We start from the raw sequence: 23253 nt of genomic DNA on the forward strand, positions 1-23253 counted from the left end.
AGATAACTTCTAAATTATAATGTGAAATTGATGAATATTACATTACATATATGTGTTTTAGTAGTCGTATTTGCTTGTTATCATAAGTAAATGGACATAAATGACTTTCACTATGCTTTTATGATAGTTTTTAATTTTAAATATTTTTTACGTGTCATTTTACCTTAGTGCATTGAAGAAATATTTTTTACAGGGCATAAAATACTTGGATAGAGGTCATTAATGCCTTTACTAATTTTTCTAGATTTTTTCCATATTTTTTTCTGACAATTATATAGCCAATAAATAATTTCTAGAAGTAACATAATATTGTCACATTAAAAAAATCATTTTTTATTAAATTAGGTGGCTTCCACGTCATTCCCTCAAAATTTCAGGCGAATGATTGGCTGCGCCAATCATTTGCTGTAGGAAATTCAAGCATTCATCGTAGGCTAATTATGGCATCATGATGCGCGATGCCATAATTAACCAATCACTGTTGTTGTTATTACATGGCGTGGGAAGCTCGAGAAGAAAAGGTAAGTCTTGTTCTTTTTCGCGTTTGGAATTTTGTGTAATTAATACACAAAGAGTAACCCCGTGCAATAAATACACTCGGCGACTCGATATTATGTGTACATTTATTAAAAATGGTAAGCTCGCCTTTATTTGCTTTTCTTATTCAAACTGAAGCTAACGCGACGACGTGGCGCATTTCCAGCCGTTAAAAATGTATAATCTTTCTCTCTCTCTCTCTCTCTCTCTCTCTTTAATGCCAATTATTTCATTGTTTTTCGCACACTAAGATGTGGCAGTGCGTGGTCCGAGGGTTGGAGAAAACAAGGAAAGAGCCTCGGCGAATCAGAAAGTGCCATTTTCTATCCGTGTGGAGGAGAGATAAAAATCTAATGGACATGATTATCTGCCAGTAAAATGGCGATATCTTGAGATCTAACCGTCCGAGCACGCTCAAATTTTGAGGGTAGGTTTGTCTTTTCACCCTTTACAATCCATATAGTTGGATCTTGAAATAGAAGTTGAGAAGTAGATGAAATTCACCGAGGAAGTTATCCCCAAAGAAATTGGCCAGGAAGGACAAAGGTGCTGCTTGTGAAGTCGACAGATCTTGGTTCAATCTTTAAAGTTGTAACTTTCTTCTTCATTTTTTGAACTTCTTCTTACTGAATGATTTTAAAATGCCAAGGCATGGGGGAAATGTACATGCGCTTGAAGTTGATTTAAATGATGATTAGTATTAAAATTTTATTTTGATTCAATATATGGCTCTTAATTCCCAGCTCTATATTTATTTCTATCTCAAATTGCATCTTAGGTCTTTAGATTAGGGTCAAATTTCATCTTAAATTGATTTTCCCCCAAATTCTTCTACTTTATCTCTGTAGATTAATCCGTCCAATTTCTCTGTCCAGATATAGAAATTGATTGTTTGAAAATTCAATTCAATATATAAAAAACTTAAATCCAAAACTTCATTAAAAAATTCGTCCATCTTCAAGCCCAATTTCAAAATCCCCCTTCTTGATTATAAATTCTCAATTTTAATACATAAAAAATTGTGTTGATAAATCAGATTGATTTAAATATTGATAATCTGAATTAATCTGATTCAAGAATCAAAATTATCCTATCTAGAGTGTCTTGGCTGAAAATATTAAGATCACAATTAAGCTTTTGCTTAATTTTGATTAATTACAAAATAAGATTAAAGACAATCAAGGCCCATTAAATGCAAAATTAATTTAAGAATGAATTAATTTGATTGAAATTGGATAAAAGTTCTTTCAAAGTGCCTCCTTGTGGTTAGACCCCTTGCTTTCTCTGTACATAGTATTTAGTGATTAAGGGATATTATAAATTTTATCACATAAGTCTAAAAGCCTAAACAACGACATATTACCACACCAATATTAGGTTTATCAATGACTCAGTCCACTCCAACTAAGGCTAAGGACTACTTAGACAATTATAACATGAATCAACTTCACCTTAGGATTCATGCTGAACAGTTCCATTAACTATTTTACTAAAGAGCACCCATTTTTGTCCAACATATCTCTTCACCAATGGCAATGTGATTGCCATTCTCACCATATTAACATGACTGAATGATACTAATATATCCTAATTTTTTATGACATTCTCGAGCATCCTTAGATTAAGAATATTTACAATACATGCATAAAGACAAGCGATATCCATCTTATGGTCTCATCATAATTAACTTGGTTGAATTGTGTATTGATGGAAATATATACGAGCGTCACACATATATCATAATGAATATATTGTATTGATGAATATGCACGACTAGCTTGCTTGCTACATAAATTTGTATAAACTTGATGGCCGGAAGATCGACTAGATATTCGAGGATAGTTGAAATTCAAGATGATACCCATTGTTCTAGTGACTCTGTGGATGCTTCTAGAGACTGGAAATGCGAAAGGCTTGAAGGTACTCTTCTACAAAACAAAATGAGAGCGGAGTCAGTCTCACAAATGGTGATATGCTTATCTCTTGTCTCTTGGTTTTATTTGGTTGGATTTCTATGATTTTTATTCTAAAATTTTTTTTTTTGGGTTCTATGTCCTTGATCTGGATGAAAACTTAGCTTAAATTCATAATATGAGACTGTTAATGGCATTGGAATGTCACCAAAAAATTTTTGAAACAAATCACCTAGACACAAATCACCTTTCTGATTTATTGGATCATTGAGTGAGTTGTATAGATCTGACCATGTGTGTAGCATCTAGACATGTCCACGGCGTCCATGTCATGTTGGATCTCCTTCATCACTATGATAAGCTCCACACCATCCGTTGTCGTTATGCCACCTCGATCTTAGAAAAATGGAGAGCATATATGGGGAGATGGAGAATAGGAAGGGCCCTTAACAATTATGAAATGAGTGAGTTTCATTTATGGAATTATACTATTAAACTTAGTTGGTACCTTTCATAAAAAAACTCCGAACCTAAAGTACAACTTAAACTCCTAACCATTTTTGTGTGACCCTCGAGGCCCATGTATTAATCTAGTTAATGACTCTAATGGCCCTATAACCTTTATCGGCGCCCAAATCAACTAGCTATATCATCATATAGATTAATTAATGTCAGTTCAATTTAACAAAATTGCTAGGTTGAGTCTGTAGCCTGTGGAGTGCTAAGCTACAACTCATGCTTTAAAAGATACAACTAAGTGTATAGAGATTCAATCATGAAACTTATATGTCATTGGTTACTTTGTAGGGATAGTCCATGATACTCTTGATGCCCATAGAATGACTTAGGATACGGTAAGCTTTCAAACCCTAATCAGTCATCCGAGTTAGCACCAATGTGCTTAGAAATCGTCGAAGAACACGTCTACGATATTTCACTACCTTGGCATAGACTTCATCACATTGTATTATTCGAGCTGTCTCCTCTTATTGTGAGGAAGGATGATCCCATCTTGATTATTTAATCATCATCATAGACTTCTTTATGTCCTTAAACTAAGACTATTTAGAATTCCATTATTGGGAACTCGTAGGTCATAGTAAAAATATAATTGTCTGTCTACAAGAGTTCTTCGGTGTCGCATGTCAAAAGACCATTTACACTACCGTGTTGTGAATCAACCTGATTGAAAGTTTGGTAGAATACTGATGTGGGACGTCGTCTAGGATGCCGTCCGGTCGACACCGAGTATGATGGCTCGGTGCCGATAATGGGTAGTGGTATCGAACAACGACAGTGTCATCGTTTGACGGGTAACCCTAACGGATCGATGTAACTACGATGTGCCAAAATGAGTGCCCTACGTGTCGTACGTGCAGGCTCTGACTCGAGGGAGGCGCCGAGCTCCAAGCTTGGACGGGGTCGCCTAGTGACGATGACGATGGCCCCTCGAACATCGTCGGTGCGACGAAGGCGTCTATGGCCAAACAGAATCTATCCCTAGGGCTCGCACATAACGGATCGTGTCGCCCGTACCGGTAAGACACTCACATAATCATAGTTTTCTCTCAATTTGTCTCTCTCACCTACCTAGCCTGAGCGCGGTGGAGTTGAGACGAACGTATACTGTAAAAGGTCAGTAAACGAGCATGCCGGAGAGATGCGGCATGCTCAATGAGCCTACACGTAGTATTTGATGCGGCTCAATGAGCAAATTTGATGCGGGAGCTTCGATAAAACGGATTGAACGAGTCCCACAATCATCCTGGACGGCCGAGCACACGGCGGCACAAGAGATCCACCACCCATGGTCAAGGCCCAGATGCTAGCCCTTCTTGCTTGGGACAGGGACATCCATGGTCACGCGGTGGACGATTGACTACGCAGTCCAGTATCGAGCCTCATCAGTCACGCATTGGAGAATTCAACCATTCAGAAATATTGTCAGAGGGGATGAAAATGCTGCGATCAGTGTCAAGAACCTCGGCTGGACGAGCTGGAACACCGGCTGGAATCAAATTCACCGCAAAGACTTCGGGGCCCCAAATTGAGAACTTCGGGAGCCAGAAGTAGCTGGGGTCGCTGCTACCGAAGGGGGAAGTCACCGCACTGCTCTCCCGCTGATCAGAGTCATGGCAATCCGCCCGATAATTCTTTCGCCGATGGTCGTGGGGCAGCTCGAGTTCCCAATTCTTCCGTCGGCGCCCAGAATGAACGGTGAACACCGTATCTTTGCTCATAGTCAGAATTCACAATAATGCTTAGGTTCATGAACCAAATTCATCACCAATCTGCCAGGAAATCTGACGCAAAATCTGCCCCGTGGTGGAATTTCGCCGATGACCGCGGTACTGAACCAGCGGCTGGACGGTGTCCCTTGAGGCGGGTGGAGAAATGCTAGGAGGGGGGAGGGGGTTGTTCGCAAATCAGGGAGAGGGTTTGTCTTTCCCTTCGTCATCCTTCTCATCCCCGACCTTCCCCTTTCTCTCTTCTGCTCCATCGTTCTCCTCCTCCTCCCTCTCTATTCTTCTCAAATCGAGAGAGGGAGACCAAGACAAACAAACACACGATATTCCCTTAGTTCTTTTCCTGGTCTCCCCCCGGTGGGTTAACAAAACAAAGAAAGTTGGTCCATTGGGGGCCCCCATTACACAAAGAAGGGATGGGGAATTTAAAATAAACAAGGAAAAGGGGAAAAGGAAGGCCCCTTCCCATGACGACGAAAATGCGGACGTACATGACACGCTGCCAACAACGAAAACACGACGACGAGAATGGGAAAAATATAAAACACGAGAAAGAATGACGAAAAATAAAACGCGATAAATCGAGCGATTTCACCTGATCTTCGACGACGGTGGCAGGCGGCGTGGATGACGTCGTTGACAATCTTCAATGGCGTGCGCCATCAAATACCATTCAGGGATTTGTACGTATCAATTGAGTGAATTCCTTCCACAAAACAGCAACCGTTATCTATCCTTAGAGTATCCACACTAATGGCTATATTCAGGGATTCATACACATCATACTCATCATATGAATGAGGATATATCAAGCTATTCTATTGGGATACTTTGATGTCCTTTTTGAGTACACTTCAAATTGGAATATTTAGAACACATGCTTAGAGACTAATGATATCTGAAGTACAATCTCATTATAATTAACTCAGTTCGATCATGCATTCGTGGACTTCATTAGAAGCATTATACATGCACTATTATAAATATATTCTATTAATGAGCATGCAACAAGATATGAAATGTGTGATTGACTTTCTGACCACATATATTTCCATCAAGCCCACAAAACCCCAAAAACCATAAAGTTAGTTTTTTATTAAATAAATTAACTCCAATTTATGAGTCTAAAGACTTGGGGGGAGGGACTAACTACTAAGAGTCTAGTTTGCCTTGAGTCTTACTTTTATGCTAAGACCTCGATAGACGGGACAGGGCGAATATCGTTCTGTCCGGCATTCGGATATTTCAACTTTGTCCAAACCGTCCCATCCAGGGATTCGTCCGTTGAAGGAAAAAAAAAAACGTCTGCGTCCCGACTTTGCCAGTTTCGTCCCGCCCAGAGTAAAACTGTCCCGTCCCTTGTCCCAGAAGAAAAAAACACGTTTTAAAATTTTAATTTACTTTTCTAAGTCTTTTAGGGAAATATGGGGTAGAGAGAAAGCAAAAAGGGACATATGTACAATTACTTTTGGGCAGCGTCAGTTTGAACCCACAAAAAGCAGGGACTTTGATGCAAAATGTCAAGGAATTGATTAAGTGATACCGCGTGGCAAGATCTCAACCGTTGGAAGCGAATCCGACGGATTTTCGTCCATCCCTTAATGTTCATAGTCCGAGACCTCTGGCCGGGACGGTTTTTTCATCGGACAATAGGAAAACCGTCCCGTCCGTTCGTCCCGGGATGAATTCCGTCCCAATTTTCTTCCAATCTCGTCGACGGGTTGATTTTTCCATACTGGGACGAAAAAACCGTCCCGTCCGAGTCCGTGCACTATAGTCCTGAATAGATAAACAAAGGCGCATGAGTTTAGAAACCTTAGCATTTAAATTGCAGTATTAGTTTCCGAAGGTGTAGTTGTTAATATAGGGTTTATATGGTAAGCTTTTATGGAAAAAGTATTATCCGATGTGAATTTAATTGCTTTAAAGGAGATGTTCTTCGGGCCGAGCAGTTGTTGGCGCCAAAGGCTCGTCATCGCCTCACTGATGGCCATAAGGCCTCCCGGTTTACAATCGCGTATAAATCAATGTCTCGTAGATGTAGAGCTATTCATGATCTCTGTTGCATCATTCTCCCGTTGATTTCTGTTTAGTTTTCTCATTTACTGCATAATCAGCTGTGAAATTGATCCAGTATTTGTTTATTTTAGCTGTTGAGAGCTCTGTCCTACAAATTCCGGGAAAGAAGCGTCGGACTTTGATGACGGTGACCGCTTCGTCGGACTCGGCCATGAAAGAGGAGTTCGCCAAGCACGCGGAATGCCTTAACGCCCTTGTAGGTGGCCATTTATCTTATTTCTTCTACCTCTTGTTATGTCTTCTTTGGTCAATGAGTCGATGGTGATTCAAAAAAATCCATGAACAGTTTCCTGGATTTTATGAAAAATTTTTCTTAAATTTCTTGTGATCTTGCTTTATTATTTATCTTCTTAAAAGTTTTTATATTGATGTTAGGTGATTTTAAACTTCAGAAAGCTGATATCGTGTTGCAATCTCTGTTAATTATTATTTCAGAATGACAAGCGGGAGAGAATAGTGAAGGCTAGTCGGGATGTCACCCTAAACAGCAAGAAAGTCATCTTTCAGATTCACAGGTAGATTCAACTCATTGACCAAATCATTGATAATTAGCTACCGTGTCACATTTGATAATTTGCTTTGTTATATTTTTGAGATCTTTTAAAAAAAATCGTCCTAAATTTACTTAAGGTACACATTTAAGCGCCAGAAAATAATTTTCTGACACTATCTTTCGACATTTTAAGCACCAACAAAGTCATGAAGTCCACCTTCATGAATTGTTCCTTCTAGTCGATTTGATTCATTCATAGCTGTGTTCGTGAAGACTGAATCAAAACGATCATTCGGTATGAGGTGCTATGAAATGACTAGTTTTTTATCCTTCTGGAGATCATATCAATGCAATTCCCGCGAGAGAGAAAACTTAAAATCTAAACAAATATCATTTACTCGCTGCCAACTGTACAATTTATTAAGAGTCACCGTGTTAAGATGTGCAATATTCCCTTGTACAGTTATCAAATTTGTACTCATACACATATTTTGACGCATATTAGAAATTTCTTGGCAGAATCTCTAAAGAGAACAAAGAACAAGTCGTGGAGAAAGCTGAAAATGATTTGGCAGCTGTGACCGATCAGTACATGTCAAAGCTTGTGAAAGAGTTGGACGGAACTGACTTTTGGAAGCTTAGAAGATCATATTCTCCTGCTGTAGTGTCCTACCCGAAATCCGAATTACTGATTAACTATTTAATTTCCACCGATTACCTAAGTCTGAATCCCCATTTTTCCTCTTATCTTCTCAGGTTCAAGAGTATGTTGAAGCAGCCACCTTTTGCAGATTTTGCAAGACTGGAACGCTCTTGAATCTTGATGAGATTAACACTAACTTGCTATCTCTTAGCCAACCTTCTGCAGAGCCTCTGCAGATTAATATCCTTGATTATCTCCTGGGAGTACGTTTTATCACCATCTTAATACGCCTTCATTATCTATCAAAGTGTATTATTGTGGAAAATTTATGTGACTGAACTTGTCTTAGATCGCGGATCTGACTGGGGAACTGATGAGGCTTGCCATTGGCCGAGTATCTGAAGGGGAGCTTGAATATGCTGAGAAGATTTGCAGATTCGTCCGAGACATTTACAGAGAACTTAGCCTTCTTGTTCCGAAAATGGACGATAACGCTGAGATGAAGAAGAAGATGGAAGTAATGTTTCAGAGTATGGTCAAGATTGAAAATGGTACGTGCTTTTAAAAAGGATCTATTATTCCTGTTCTAAAATAAATAATTCGTGAATAAAAATTATAAAGGACATATCTTTCTTCAATATATGTTATATTATTCGTGAAAATGCTTTAAAAAAGAAATTAATCTTGACATCGAACTAATTCATGATTCCTTATTGACTGCAGCTTTGTTCAGCGTTCATGTGAGAGGATCAGAGTACGTTCCGCTGCTGGGCTCAGATGGCCAGAACTTCCCCATCCCGGGTATTGATGACTTGGAATCCTAAAAAACCTTTTTTTATTCGAACTACCTAATTTTTAAAACAGTAGAGATGCATGCACTCAAAAGGAAGGAACAATATTATATTATTCTAAACTAGGCTTGTCGTAACTGTCATCACTCATCCGTCGGGACATCAGAATGGGAATGGCGCTGAAGCCTTAGCGCCTTCTGTTCTGTCATCGGTTGACGGTGATTTGCACTAAGTTTACAACTGTCAGTTTGTTCCGTTGTCCATCTTCCGTTCCGTCGTCGTCTGGACCGCGGAACGGGAATGGGACAAAAGCCTTAGTGCCTTCTGTTCTGTCATCTGTTGCCAGTGATTTACACTAAGTTAACAACCGTCCTTTTGTTCCGTTATCCGTTCCGCACATCAAAGGAATAAATTCAAAACTTTAGACTCCTGTGACCAATGACTATGATTTGCGGATGGATGACTAGCCTGATTTCCTTCTGTCCAATTACAGATGAGTGATGGCTGCCCAAGATGCCGTCCCATCCCACTCCGTCTGTCCTGATTATTATCTGTCTTGATCGCCATCTGTTGTCCATCCTAATCATCGTCCATTGTCTGTCGTAGTCGTTCATCTGTTGTCAACATCCATCGTCGTCATAATACTCGTCCATTGTTTAGCCATCTATAGTTCTGGATCGTCCCGGACTTGGACGATGGACGGGACGGGACGAAGATCGTCCCGTCCGACGTCCGGAATCAGTGCAGGGATGCGGATGGGACAGTTTTTTCTTCCCAGTGGACGAAAACCGTCCCTTCCGTTCGTCTCGAGACGAATTTCTGTCCCGCTTTTCTTCCAACCTTGCAGACGAGACGGTTTTTTCGTCCCAGCTTCCCCGCACCAGTGTAGTTCTGGATCGTGCGGGACGTGGACGATGGACGGGACGGGATGAAGATTGTCCTGTCCGACGTCCGGAATCAGTGCAGGGACATGGACGGGATGGTTTTTTTGTCGGAGACCTCCAGACAGGATAGTTTTTCCGTCTGAGTGGACGAAAACCGTCCTGTCTGTTCGTCTCTGGACGAAGTTCCGTCCCGGTTTTTGTCCAACCTTGCGGACGGGACGATTTTTTCGTCCTGGGATGAAAAAACCGTCCCGTCTGCTTTCCTGCACTAGTGTCGTTGTGGATCGTGTGGGATGTGGACGATGAAGGGACGGGATGAAGATTGTCCCATCCAACGTCCGGAATCAGTGCAGGAACACGGACGGGACAGTTTTTTCGTCTTAGACCTCCGGACGGGACGGTTTTTTCGTCCAAGTAGATGAAAACCGTCCCATCCGTTCATCTCAGGACAAATTTCCGTCCTGGTTTTTGTCCAACCTTGCGGAGGGTACGATTTTTTCGTCCCGGGACGAAAAAACCGTCCCGGGACGAAAAAACCGTCCCGACTGCTTCCCTGCACCAGTGTAGTTCTGGATCGCGCGGGAGGTGGATGATGGACGGGCGGGACGAAGATAGTCCTGTCCGACATCCGGAATCAGTACAGGGACGCGGATGGGACGGTTTTTTCGTCGGAGACTTCCGTCCATTTGGACGAAAAAACCGTCCCGTCCGTTGGTCTAGGGACAAATTTCCGCCCCAGTTTTCGTCCAACCTCACGGACAGGACGGTTTTTTTCTACCTGTGACGGAAAAACCGTCCCATCCGGATTCGTCATCCGTCCTGATTTGGGGGGGGGGGTGGTCCCGTCATCCGTCCTTAAAAGCCATTTTAATCGGCATCCGTTACGATCGCCATCCGTCGTTCGTCCTAACCGTCATTCGTCTTCCGTCCGGGAGCGTTGATTCGAAATATCGCGTAGGGGGGAGATATTTGGTAACCGCCCGCCAATCGGAGGCTTCCACGTCGCCGGATCCGTAAGTTTCGGTGCGATAACGGACCGTTACCGGAGACGCGGCAACAGATCACTTCGAGACGTGGGCGAACGTGAGTGGTTGGATCTGCTGACGTGTGCTGAGACCGGGCCCACACGGATTAAATCATTTTACCTAGGTAAGAAACTATAGGATATGTGCGGAGGGGCTAGATAATAATAAGACTAGAGTGGGGGTGGGGCCCACCGTAACGGAGCCTTTTTGGGAAGAGAGAGAGGAGTTCGTCAGGCTGTCTTGTAGCGGAGACGAGTTCGTCAGGCCGATCACCCGCCCTCTCCCTCCTCTTCCATGTCCATGTAAGAATTTTTTTCCGGTTTTCTTGAATCTTTTATGTGTTTGTGCTCGCTGATCTGTTGCGATCGGTGTTTGATTTTCGCTGAATGCCGGATTTTTCGTGCTGCCAATGTCGGGGATTTGGCAGGTTGGAAGAAGAGGCGGGAAATCTGATTTCCGGGGGCGGGGAAGCGAATCATCTTTTTCTCCATGGATAAAACAGATCAGGATGTGAAAGGTAGGGGTGTTCCCGGATCTCTTGAAATCTGCTTCTGGTTTTCTGTTTCTTCGTTGTTTCTCGTATTTTTTTCGTGATATGACGTGTTTATTTGTTATCTCGGATTCCATGTTGCTGTACGACGGGGAATGATTTTTTTTTTGAATTTTGTATTTTTGCTTCAGATTTTTTCCGGGTGTCACATGAGTAGTATATGATTTAATATCCCATTGTAGTGGATCGAGAAATTGGATGGAGATGGTGGTTAAACAGGATGAAATCTCATTGCTTTTCTATTTTCTTCGTAAAAAGAACGCTGGAAACTGACTTCGTCATTCTTTATCTTCTGGAAATAGGCGCGACTATTATTTTGATGATAGTCATGTTGAATCATAGGCATTATCTTTCGGATTGTGCTGGAATTGGTCGCTAATTCTTCTGAATCGTACTTTCTCTATGGACTTTGCATCTCATTCTTGCATCCCATAGTTTCTGATTTATGCGCCATGTTTGCCTAATCTGTCAGAATCGGGGCTGAAGACTAATGAGGGATCTATAGGAGGATTTAAAAGCAAGGCAACTCCGTACGCAACTATACGAGATGCGCAAAGTAGTGTCAAGGCCACCATTGGAGTATTTCCTGATCTGAAATATGCGATTGATTTTCAGCCATGTGAAACTGCAGAATGCGAAAATGCTTCAAAAAGAGCAACTTCTTTGCCTGCGTACGACAATTATTATAGGCCATTTTATCATCATAATTTTTCTCTGTGGCCAAACACCCATCCAGAGTATCAGAAGTTCGATCAAAGCCATTGGGTTACATTGGAGAACCACTTTTACCCAGGGCCTCAAGGGTACCCGTATCCCTTGGAGAACAGGGCTCAGTATTTTCCACTAAGGGCTTACATTCCAGGTTACCCTCAAGTATTTAATGCTCAAGAATTTCAGTACTTTGTGGTAGTAGACTTCGAAGCAACTTGTGATAAGGAAAACAATCCCCACCCGCAAGAGATTATCGAGTTTCCTTCTGTGCTGGTGAATAGTATGACTGGGCAACTAGAAGCTTCTTTTCAAACTTATGTCCGACCGGCTTATCATCAGAACTTGACTGATTTCTGCAAGGAGCTTACTGGTATTCAGCAAATTCAGGTGCGTCCTTTTCGCTTTTATGAACTTTCCTCCGAAATGAAATTTTTGTGGTTTTTTGTTATTATTTTTTCTTGTTTCATATGTCTAGTTTTGTCCATAATATTTTTAAGCTGTTCTATTGAGTTCAGGAAGAAATCTCCCATTAATGTTTGCCAGATTTGCAAAAATTGTTGTAGAGGTTAACCATACATGGTATGAAGAAATGTAGCTACGCCTTTCAGTCGAATTGTACTACTCTGCGATGAACGTTAAAGAGAACTCTCATTTCCAGTTTGTCGTTTTTGTCTGTAGCTTCTATCTCGAGTGAGTTGTAGTACGCTCTCGTTGGTTATTAGTTTTTTGTTTTATTGAGCTGTATAAATTTTATCATATACGAGCTATAATTCTTACAAAGTCGTGCAGAAATTTATGAGGTTAATTTTTCCATCTTAAGTTCCAAGTTGAACACCACGCATAACCAGGGCTAAGATGTTGAAAGTGTTATCATATTTGGCTTTTTCTTCAAAAAAAAAATAGATATTCGGCTTTAGCGATTAATCCAATTTGCGGCAAAAGGATATTTCAGTCATAAAGAAGACCCTGAATTAGATTCTAATGCAGCTCTCATTCTACTCGATGAGAAATCGGTTTAAAAAAAACAATCATGCGTGTCAAAATCTTGACTCAATAGCATATGAAAAGCCAAAATTTTCCCTAAGCGAAATATTGCCTTTTCCTGTTTCAAAAACCCGTTAAGTTAAAAAGTCTAAAGATAAATTAATCAGCCCAAGTTCTCTGCGGGTTCTTACATTCCTTTTCTAAGATGCAGGCAATTTATTACGCAACTAAGTCATGGATGGATTTCATAAAAAAAATAAAAACTTTACGGGGAGCTTAAACTTCCTCGTGCAGGTTGACCGAGGGGTTCCGCTGGGTGAAGCCCTATTTATGCATGACAAGTGGCTGGAAGACAAGGGCATAAAGCACACGAATTTTGCCATAGTGACTTGGTCTAGCTGGGACTGCCGCGTGATGCTGGAGTCTGAGTGCAGGCTTAAGAGGATCAGAAAGCCACCCTACTTCAACCGGTGAGGCTGCTAATTCTTTTCTCTATTGCAATGCTTGGCAAAAGGATCCGAGACTCTCTCTCTCTACCTACCTACTTACCCATCTATCTATATTTCTCTTCCTATCTATCTATCTATCACTCTTTTCCTGTCGATCTCTCTCTTCCTTTCTCTCCATCTTTCTCTTCCTCTCTCTTTATCTGTTTCTAACTCTCTCCGTCTCTATCTATATTTCTCTATATATCTTTCTCTCTCTCTATCTGTCTCTCTTCTCTCGTTTTCTCCCCCTTACTCACATACCGACAATGCCTTTTTCTCTATTTTCTGTATCCTTCCTGTCTCTCTCATACCGTTTCTAAATTTCTTTTTGTCGTTATTTTCTGTTTCCTTTCTCTCTCATACCATCATTAACTTTTTCGTTCTCCCTCTTTTCTGTATCCTCTCTCCCTCATACCGTCACTAACTTTCTTTTTCTGTCTTTTCTTTATCTTTTCCCTCGCATCCCACTTTATTTTTCTCTCGTTTCTGGATCCTCTACATCATCTTGCCCTCTTTCTCTCTCAAAACCCACGCTCACTGTCTCAGTCATTCTTTCACTAAACCATTTCACATTCATTCCCACTCTCACGTTTTGTCCCTCTTCATACCTGCCTCTATATCGATCCCTCTAGCAAATCCCCAACTCTTATTCTCTCTCTCTCAATCTCTTTCTATCTCTTTCGTCTCTCTCATTGATTCTTCCTAAAGATATCCTTTCAACTGAAATTTGGTTATTCACAATATTCGCTGATCCCTGTTAGACTAACCCATTTCATTCTCTATTACACTAACCCATTTCACGTCCATTCTCATTCTCAACGTAATTTCTCTCCATCTCACCCTCTTGCAAAACCACAAAAATCTCTCTTTGTCGCAGTTTGTCGAACACTCATTGTTTCTCACTCTCTCTCTCTCGCACACATCGTCTCATACGCATTTTCTATCTCATTCCATGCCTCACCGTCACTGCCCACCCTCTATCTCCTTATCGCCATTTCAACTTCACCGACTGTACCATTCTCTCATCAAGTGAACTGACTCATTCTGCCTACACTCAAAAACTCTCATTAGTTCTCTCTCCCTCTACCTCCCTCCATTGAACGTTCTCCCTCTCTTTCCAATCCAATGAACGCATATTGTTTCTCACTCTCTCTCACACACACAATGTCTCATACGCATTTTCTATCTCGTTCCATGCCTCACCGTAATTGCCCACTCTCTATTTCAACTTCACTGACTGTACCATTCTCTCATCAAGTGAACTGAGTCTTTCTGCCTACACTCAAAACTCACATTAGTTCTCTCTCTCTCTCCCCCTCCCTCCAATGAACGTTCTCCCTCTCTTTCCAATCCAATGAACGCATATTGTTTCTTACTCTCTCTCACACACATCGTCTCATATGCATTTTCTATCTCGTTCTATGCCCCACCGTAACTGCCCACTCTCTATCTCCTTATCGCCATTTCAACTTCACTGACTGTACCATTCTCTCATCAAGTGAACTGACTCTTTCTGCCTACACTCAAAACTCACATTAATTCTCTCTCTCTCTCTCCCACCCTCCAATGAACGTTCTCCCTCTCTTTCCAATCCTTCCCTACATCCATCCCTATTTCAACTGAGTGTACTGACTCTCTCTCCACCATCTCTGACAATGCAGGTGGATCAACCTGAAGGTGCCATTCCAGGAACTGTTCGGCGGGGTGCGGTGCAACCTCAAGGAAGCAGTGCAGCTGGCAGGCCTGGTGTGGGAGGGGAGGGCCCACTGCGGCCTCGATGACGCCCGCAACACGGCTCGTCTCCTCGCCCTCCTCATGCGCCGTGGCACCCGCCTCGCCATCACTGACTCTCTCGCCGCTGCCGCCGCCGCCGCTGCCAGCCCTCAGCCACCGCCAATTCCCCTTCTCCCCCACGCTGCGCCTTTCCACCCTTTCGCCGAGTCACGTATCCACTGCTTCTGCGGCGTGACCAGCTCCAAGCGCATGGTCCGCAAGCCGGGGCCCAAGCACGGGCGCTTCTTCTTTGGCTGCGGCAACTGGACCACTGCCCGTGGCGCCGTCTGCCCCTACTTCGAGTGGGCGTCCTCGTAGGTAGGCCCCTTGGCACTAATTTATCTAAGTTTGTATGTGAGCCAGCACTAATTTATCTGGTCTCTTTGCTGAAGACTTGGTTGTGGCTAACCTTTGACTAGCTGACTTCCTCTTGAAAGAGGAGATGTGGGTTGAGACTATGTATGCTTCTGGCGCTTTTCTCAGACTCTTGGTTATCCTCCAATAATAATCTGTAATATAAGGTTGTTCGCTTTTTTTTTTGTTTGTTTTCCTATTTTTGTCTTTGGTGCTTCTAAGTTCCACAGATGGAGGTTCCAACTTGTTGAATGGGCCTTGGACTGGAATCTGAGTCCCACAAATTGGAAAATCAGATTGGTCAAAGGAAGATAAGAAGCACCATCCTGACTCGGTAATTTATGTGGAACTGGCATGTAAGTATATCAATTCATTGTGAGGTTTGGAACTAGTTCATACATGGAAATTGTCACTTAGGAGTAATATTTATATGTTTCTTGCACCATCTCAAATATTTTTCACCCTCAACTTATTCCATATATTTTTGAATCCTCGACTAAGATATTTTTCCCACTAATCTCACCTCTCCATCATATTTTATTCTCTCATCTAATTCACTTCTCTCGAGACGAATGAGTAATATCTTGGGTCAACCTGTTTTCTTATAATATCTTTTATATATATAAAATATGACTCGTTAGATATTCAGAATTTCATACTAAACAAAGAGGCATAGATGAGAGTGGTCATCTGACATTGTAAGTTAGTATATTAATTGGAATGATGATAAAAATAAAAATACTTTATGCATGATAAATGACATAGTATCATTTAACCGAATATAAAATACCTCTAAATGTTATGAGTGATATTAAAGAAATCCCTTAAGATTACATCAAATCAATCCCTTCAAGTCTACCAAGGCATCCTTGGAATAATTCAGGTCGTTAAGACACATTTATTGATTCCTTCAAATAGAGTTATGAATCTTGACCACAACAAAAATAGGGGATGAGGGTCTCCTCAGATGAGTGATAAAGGACTTCCTCGACATTTTGAAACCATTTTGAAGAACTATGATCCATATCAATGGCAGGCAAATTACATCAATCTAGAAAGCATGCATGAATATGTGAACATATTTTCATAAAATATGAGGACACTTGTTATCAACAACCAAGGCATTATGACAACTACTGTTCTCAGTCCATTCCAATGAGGGAAAGTGATGACAAGTCATCTCGCCGATGGTACACAAGGCTACACTACTGTGGTACTCAAAATGGTGGAGTGTCAGAGTCTTCTAGAAGCTTCTAGACCCTTCTAGAAAATTGTATACTTTTTGGAAACTTCCCACATCTTCTAGAAGCTTTTGGCTGTTCTAGACTTCTAAGGAGACTTCTAGACTCTTCTAGAATATTCTAGAATATTCTAGAAATCCTTCTAGAAGGTCATAACTTTCAAGAGAAAGGAGTCTCTATAAGTTTACACAGTGGAATAAAAGGAGGAATTCACCTCCTAGTCAAGGTGAACTGACGGACAGCATAGCATCATGGAGAAGAAGCTTGTTGAAGATGCAACTCCACATGTGGTTCTTTTCTCCCAGTTTGTCCCTTTTGTGATAATGCTCTCATCTTATGTTTGTTTCTTTAGTTATTGACCTCTATTTCGAACATTGATCATCACATTCAAGAAGTTTTTTTTGGTCCAATCAGTGGGTGGGTTTTTTTTCTATCATCCCAAAAAACTTGTCATTTTCAATCAAATGACAAGTTATTTTTTATACTAATTTCACGTATCTATGTGCATATTTTAATTGAAATTATCACAAACGGACATTATTAAATCTTAAATTTAATTATTAGATTGTTTGAATGAAAACCTGAACTTTTTTTACCTTAATGTATTTTAACAGGGTTTTATAAGACTAATTTCATAAATAAAATAATTTTAGAACCAAAAGTATAAATTTTGAATTATTTGAGTATTTCAGGGTGTTATTATATTTTTTATTTTTTATTATTTTATGAAATTAAAATCATAAAGACAATTATTTAAATACTTTTGTGGGTTAAAAAATATAATTTATTTGATTTAATTTGCCATTCCAGGTGTTGTGCTCTGATTGTTCTGGATTACAGCCAATGATTGATGTCAAACAATGATTAACAACACCCAATAATTATGGCACCTTTTTCTATATTACATTTTACCTAAACAAAAGTCATCGCCAATAGAAAAGAAGGCGTTTTTTACAATAAATGCATAAACCTATTTTTAAGGCTCTAAGATGTGGAAAAATGAGTTTGAACAGCAAAATGGCGCATTAAATGTGCCATTATTGTTCTCTATTTTCTCCTTTTACTAGTGATGGCATAAAATGTGTGGTGATACATGTGTGTTTTTATGATTTATTTTACTATTTTTATCAATAATGTGCACACCAATTATCACTTATTCACCTTGAAAACAAAATTAACACGGTTTTTTAATTGGTCCTAACTAATGGGTTTAATGCTATTTGAGCTAACCCCACTTCATTATTTTGAGTCAGGTATTTTTTCTCATGATTTCATTGGAGTTTCATCATATTACAGGAATTAGGTAATTAGAATATTAAGGATACATTAATGATAGAGAAGAGAGGGATCCAAAGCACAATGAAGCCCAGTATGGAGCAGTCCGAATACGGATCCCAAATGGAGCTTAAGCTGAATCAAAGTAGCGGCCTATTTTCAAGGAGAAATTCTAATATGTGGTTGATGTTTCTTTCCTATAAGGGGGGCCAAAAAATTGACTCGCCAGATTACCAAATCCTGGCCAACATTCTAGGTTTTCACATCAAGAATCTGGGATCCCTATTTATACCCCTATTCTCCCACATTGTAAATATCCCTAAAATTTCAGTCCCAAGCGCTAGTTTGATTGTCTTGAGTGCAGAAGTGTTCCTTTCATCCACATTGTTTGAGTGTTAGGTTAAGTGAAGAAGGGAAGCAGATCACCATATTTGGAGGAAACTGAAGAAGAGTGCATCCTTAGCCCGAAAGGAAGTGACAACAAAGGTTTGTGCATTCTCATAGGTTCTGGCCTTCTACACTCAATTTTCTTGGCTTGGTTACGTGATAGCCAAGATCTATGGCTTTCCAATACCACAAACGGGGCTAAAAAAGTTTTCCTACAAATCAAGTTATTGCATATTTACTGAACCTAACAGCTGGAGATCTACCACACATTTTCAAGCGCTGTCATGCCTAGTCCATAGTGCTCCTAAGAGCAACCCTAGTGCCCTCTACCAAAATTTTCCATTAGTCATTTTAAGTAGTTATTATGTGATCTATTAACATTAAGATATTTAATAAAGTTTCTCAAAAATATCTTCAAAATTATTCTAAACATAATTTAGGCTTTCATCCATTCTATAAGGTGAAAAAAGAAACTATTACTTCTCTCAAAGTTAAAATTTGTTTTAATCTATAAAAAATATAAATGTACATATAATCGCATGAAAAAATCATCTAATTAATAACTAGATATTTGGTTAAACCCTTACTCTGGTATACTCAGTACATACACATTATAAAATTTATTTTAATTCAGGAATTAATAATGACTTATACCCTTTGTATTTCTTAACCAGATGGTATATGTGACATTGTCTGATAGGGATTGGCATTAAAAGTGTATGAAGCATGCAAATTAATGTATTTTTGTAAAACTGAGGCACATATAATTGAATTATTAGTGGAATATCAAGTGCACATTTCAATGCAAAATATTTGGGAAATCTAATGATTCCATGTCTTGTTAGCAATCCCAGGAGAGAAAAATTGAATGACCTAGATTTCTAGCTTTATATCATGATATCTATTAATCGACGATGAGTTTTGGGCTGAAATGATTGGTGGCAGGCATGTGTACCATCTATATCTCTTGAAATATGCAAATCTAATTTTTTAAAATAAATTAGGCACTATAAATGAGGAAATTTACCCTAATTTATGGTTTACTATCCTTGAGGAAACATGTATGATAACATCAAGTTGATGAAAATAACATCTCTTGATGCTATCCATCCACACTAGTTTGTATAAAGTTGTCATTGATGGAAACATGAGTGGCCGGCAACCCTATCATACATTCTGCTTCTGGTTCATTGTTCATTAATATGATGTATTAATTATAATGCACAGTTGATACTGATAATGAAGTGTGTGAATACATTATCTGACTTGGTAAGTTATGATGAGATGATAAGACAGAGATCACAAGCCATAAAACATGCTTTATAAATACTCCTTTCAAGAGGGAATTTTTGAGAATGACATCTAAGTATCCATATAGAGTATCACTATCTAGTCCCACTCATATCATGAGTATGGCCAATCCCCTAACCATTAGTGTGGAGACACTAAGGATGGATAATGGGTGCCCTTTATGAGAAAGAGTTTCATTGAATTGATCCATATGAATCCTGTAATGATGTTTTACCAAAATATCAATAAATTTGAGTCACATCACAGGTGTGTAAGTGGTCCTTAGACCTGAGACACCATAGACATTGTGTGGACGGATGATTGTACTTTGACTATGGCCGGCGAGTTCCTAATTATGGAATTCTAAACAATCTTAGTTCAGATTTTGAAATAAGTTCATGAAGATGATTGAGTGCTCAAGATCTGCCCTCATTACAATAGAAGACATATCAAGGAATAAAAAGGAAGTCTTTAGCCAATGTAGTGGAATGTCAACACAGATTTCTTAGATGATTTCTGAATACATTAGTACTAACTTGCATCACCGATTGAGGTTTGAAAGTTTACCATACCCTATGTCATCCAAGGAGAATCAAGTGGATGAGGGACTATATGTTCACAGTAACGGATAATAGACATGTTTGATGAGTGAGTCTCTATACACTCATTTGTCTCTTTTAGAGCACGAGCTGTAGCTTGGCACCCCACGGGCTACAAACTCAACCTATCGATTGAGTTAAATCAATCCATCATTAATTAGTTAATTTGTATGATGATATAGGTTATTAGATGGTTAATAAAGGTTAGTGGGTCACTAGAGTCATTAAATAGACTAATACATGTCCAGAGGGTCACATGAAAATGGTCTTTGGATGTCCGAAGATATATACTTAAATTCAGGGGGGGAGGGTTTATGAAAAATACCCACTTAGTGTAAATAGGGGAAGACCCAAGACGAAATTCACCGAGGCCAGAATTGTTTTGGGACTTCCCCCTTCTCCTACTTTTTATAACTCCTCTCCATTCCTAATGTGATTAGGACAGTGTACTAATGAGGATGAAGCATAAAAAAGAGTTCGTCGAGGTGAAGGATCGTTTGACATGCTAGGGATCATGTTAAAACATTTGGAGGATGCACATTTGCATATCTCAACACGTTTCACTTGATGCTCTAAGAAATCATAGATTTGATCCATGCCCTAGAGATTTAATCATCTTTTGTAGATACCGTTTCAATTCCATTGTCTTCCGCTGCATGAATTACTTTCATTTCGACCAAGTCAAGGCCATAGAACCCAAAAGTCATGTGACAGAAATTATGTGGCCGCAAATATAAATCACACCACCATGTTAAATCTCCATCCTTCACCTCCATGAGGTAGTTTTCCATCCATGAGATGTCCTTGGTGTCTCAGGTCAATGGATCATGTATACAACCATAATGTGAATCAACATGATTGACATTTAGGTATAATACCATTCAGGGATTCTTCGGATCACTTTAGTGAAATCTTATTCCCAAGGGCAACTATTATTTTTCCTCAGTGTCGCCACACTAATAGCCACACCACCAACCATTCTTAATGTATAATTAGGATCAGATAGTGTTATTCTATCCGAATATGTTGATGTCCATCTCGACTATCCATTAAAGAGGAATAGTTAGAATACATGTTTAAAGACTAGCAATCACTATATTATGATAGCATCATAATTTACTAGATCACTGTATGTATTCATGAACTTTATTATAAACATCACACTGGAATAATAATGAACTTCCAAGTCTCTAACCATGAGATTCAGACAAGTCATGCCTCGAATACAGGAACAAGCTCACAAAGATGATTTAGCGGTCAAGATGAGATCATTCACCCTCGATATAAGAGGAGAATGACTCAAAGAAGATGATGCAACTAAATCCCTGGCCCGGGTAGTGAGGATATTGGATAAGTTTTTTTGGAGATGTCCCAGTTCCTAACATAGCTTTAGATCCAAGGATGACTCTGCTAAGGGTTCTCTAGTTATTGATGGCACTACATAGCTCTCTTAGACAGATGAAGTTTCACTAGCTATAGATCCAAGGATAATGTCTTGGGTTTGAGCAAACTGCCATACTGTTCTATGACGAGTTAGATTGATGAAGGCTTTTCTATGGCTGAGTTGAGATTTCCCATGAAGCTTCCAACATGTTTCTATAACATGTATACATATCTGGAAATAGGATACCAATCCCCGGAGTGGTATCCTATTTCCATTAGAGCGCCAATCCCCATAGTGGGATGTCAATCTGTAGACATGCCAGGTTGTTGAGGCAAGGTTTGGGCCTGGGAAGGATTGTTTTGGCAAATGGATTGATAGCTGAAAGTGGTAGTCTCCAAGATGAGGTCAGGGCCCCTAGGGTCTCCAAGTGACTAGGGAATGACAATTTTAGTCTCTGTATCTTTTTTGGCAAATACCTATACATATACCTAAACTTTGATACAACATCGGTTGCGTCAAAGATCCGTTTTGGTTTGGTAAAGCCTATAAACTTGGTCACATGGTTCTGAAAAAAAGCATGTTGAAATTTTAAAAATCAAAGTCAAAATTTACGGAAAAATATGAATTAAAAGAGATAAATAAATAATTGTACTAGGTAAAGATTCCATTTTTGTCATTGATTCACTACATAATCAAAAGACAAAACTGTATTTGTGAAAATTTATTTATTTATTTATATTTGAATTCATGTATTTACATAGTCATAGAGCTACATATCTATATATTTACATATTTAAATGTTCATGTATTTCCACATTTATATTTTTTTGTAAGCATGTAGTTGCATATTTACATATTTATGTATTTATGTGTTTATGTTATTTTCATTTTTTGTATTTATTTTATTTGCATATTTCTGTTATTTACCGTTTCTGAATTCTAAATTTTTTTTTAGTGGTGAAATATTTTTAATCCATTTATGTAACAAAGAGAAGTATTTAATATTGATAACTCAGAGAAAGTATTCAATATTAGTTAATAAATCCAATAATATCAATATCTCTAGATATGATAAACCTTAAAAAAATCAAAAGTGTTTCTATAGTGAACGGATTAACCCCCTTTTTCTTGGTGAAAGTAACCAGTTTAATGTTCACAACAGACTCACATAGACAAATTCTGACGTTCAATACACTAAAAATGATAAAAAGGTTTAATTAAAATTTTTTACCTCATTCAAAATGACTAAATTATCAATTATTTCTGAAATTATATTCCATAATGAACGAAGGTTAATGAAATTGTATTCCCTAATAAATTACCGGATTTATTTATTCTGAAATCATACCTAGCTATGTTTGACATCATAACAAACTCTCTATAATTACTCAATCATCATTTATTTCCGAAACTATGCATGATAACAAAGGCCAGAGCTAATAACCACAAGTGATCCACATCATTTCATCAGTACATGATTTTTCATCACAACAATTAATGTAATATTGAATCAAATAATTAATTCATGTATTGATATTATTGTAATAAAAACCTTTTTACCCTATTTACAAGGGGAATGTGATACCTTATTATTTTACATTACATA

At 39.2% G+C, this 23253-nt stretch overlaps 2 protein-coding genes across 3 annotated transcripts; both read left to right on the top strand.

Annotated features, from left to right (window-relative positions):
• Nucleotides 1–6555: 6555 nt before the first annotated feature.
• On the top strand, nucleotides 6556–8824 carry LOC144708938 (Translin family protein). 2 transcript variants are annotated; one of them, XM_078582393.1, is made up of 7 exons: nucleotides 6556–6736; nucleotides 6847–6971; nucleotides 7211–7290; nucleotides 7788–7929; nucleotides 8025–8174; nucleotides 8261–8462; nucleotides 8635–8824. In XM_078582393.1, exons 1-7 carry the CDS (start codon nucleotides 6571–6573, stop codon nucleotides 8733–8735), a joined length of 966 nt encoding a protein of 321 aa, XP_078438519.1. In that variant the 5' UTR covers nucleotides 6556–6570; the 3' UTR covers nucleotides 8736–8824. The 2 variants fall into 2 exon arrangements, with proteins under 2 accessions (XP_078438519.1, XP_078438527.1); XM_078582401.1 differs by having other exon boundaries at nucleotides 6580–6713.
• A 1951-nt stretch (nucleotides 8825–10775) lies between these two features.
• LOC144708930 (uncharacterized) lies at nucleotides 10776–15656 on the top strand. Its single transcript, XM_078582383.1, has 5 exons — nucleotides 10776–10913; nucleotides 11039–11128; nucleotides 11634–12259; nucleotides 13151–13326; nucleotides 15006–15656. The coding sequence occupies exons 2-5, from the start codon at nucleotides 11101–11103 to the stop codon at nucleotides 15433–15435; spliced, it is 1260 nt and encodes a 419-aa protein (XP_078438509.1). The 5' UTR covers nucleotides 10776–10913; nucleotides 11039–11100; the 3' UTR covers nucleotides 15436–15656.
• Nucleotides 15657–23253: the final 7597 nt, after the last annotated feature.

Source organism: Wolffia australiana, chromosome 1, assembly GCF_029677425.1.
Source record: "Wolffia australiana isolate 7733 chromosome 1, ASM2967742v1".
NCBI lineage: Eukaryota > Viridiplantae > Streptophyta > Magnoliopsida > Alismatales > Araceae > Wolffia > Wolffia australiana.

Bases quoted from the DNA above. Each gene is read 5' to 3' on its own strand.
- LOC144708930 (XM_078582383.1), top strand. From the start codon at position 11,101: ATGGATAAAACAGATCAGGATGTGAAAG. The intron at 11,129-11,633 runs GTAGGGGTGTTC...CTAATCTGTCAG, and splicing joins AACAGATCAGGATGTGAAAG to AATCGGGGCTGAAGACTAAT. The intron at 12,260-13,150 runs GTGCGTCCTTTT...TTCCTCGTGCAG, and splicing joins CTGGTATTCAGCAAATTCAG to GTTGACCGAGGGGTTCCGCT.
- LOC144708938 (XM_078582393.1), top strand. From the start codon at position 6,571: ATGGTAAGCTTTTATGGAAAAAGTATTATCCGATGTGAATTTAATTGC. The intron at 6,972-7,210 runs GTAGGTGGCCAT...TTATTATTTCAG, and splicing joins CGGAATGCCTTAACGCCCTT to AATGACAAGCGGGAGAGAAT. The intron at 8,175-8,260 runs GTACGTTTTATC...AACTTGTCTTAG, and splicing joins TCCTTGATTATCTCCTGGGA to ATCGCGGATCTGACTGGGGA.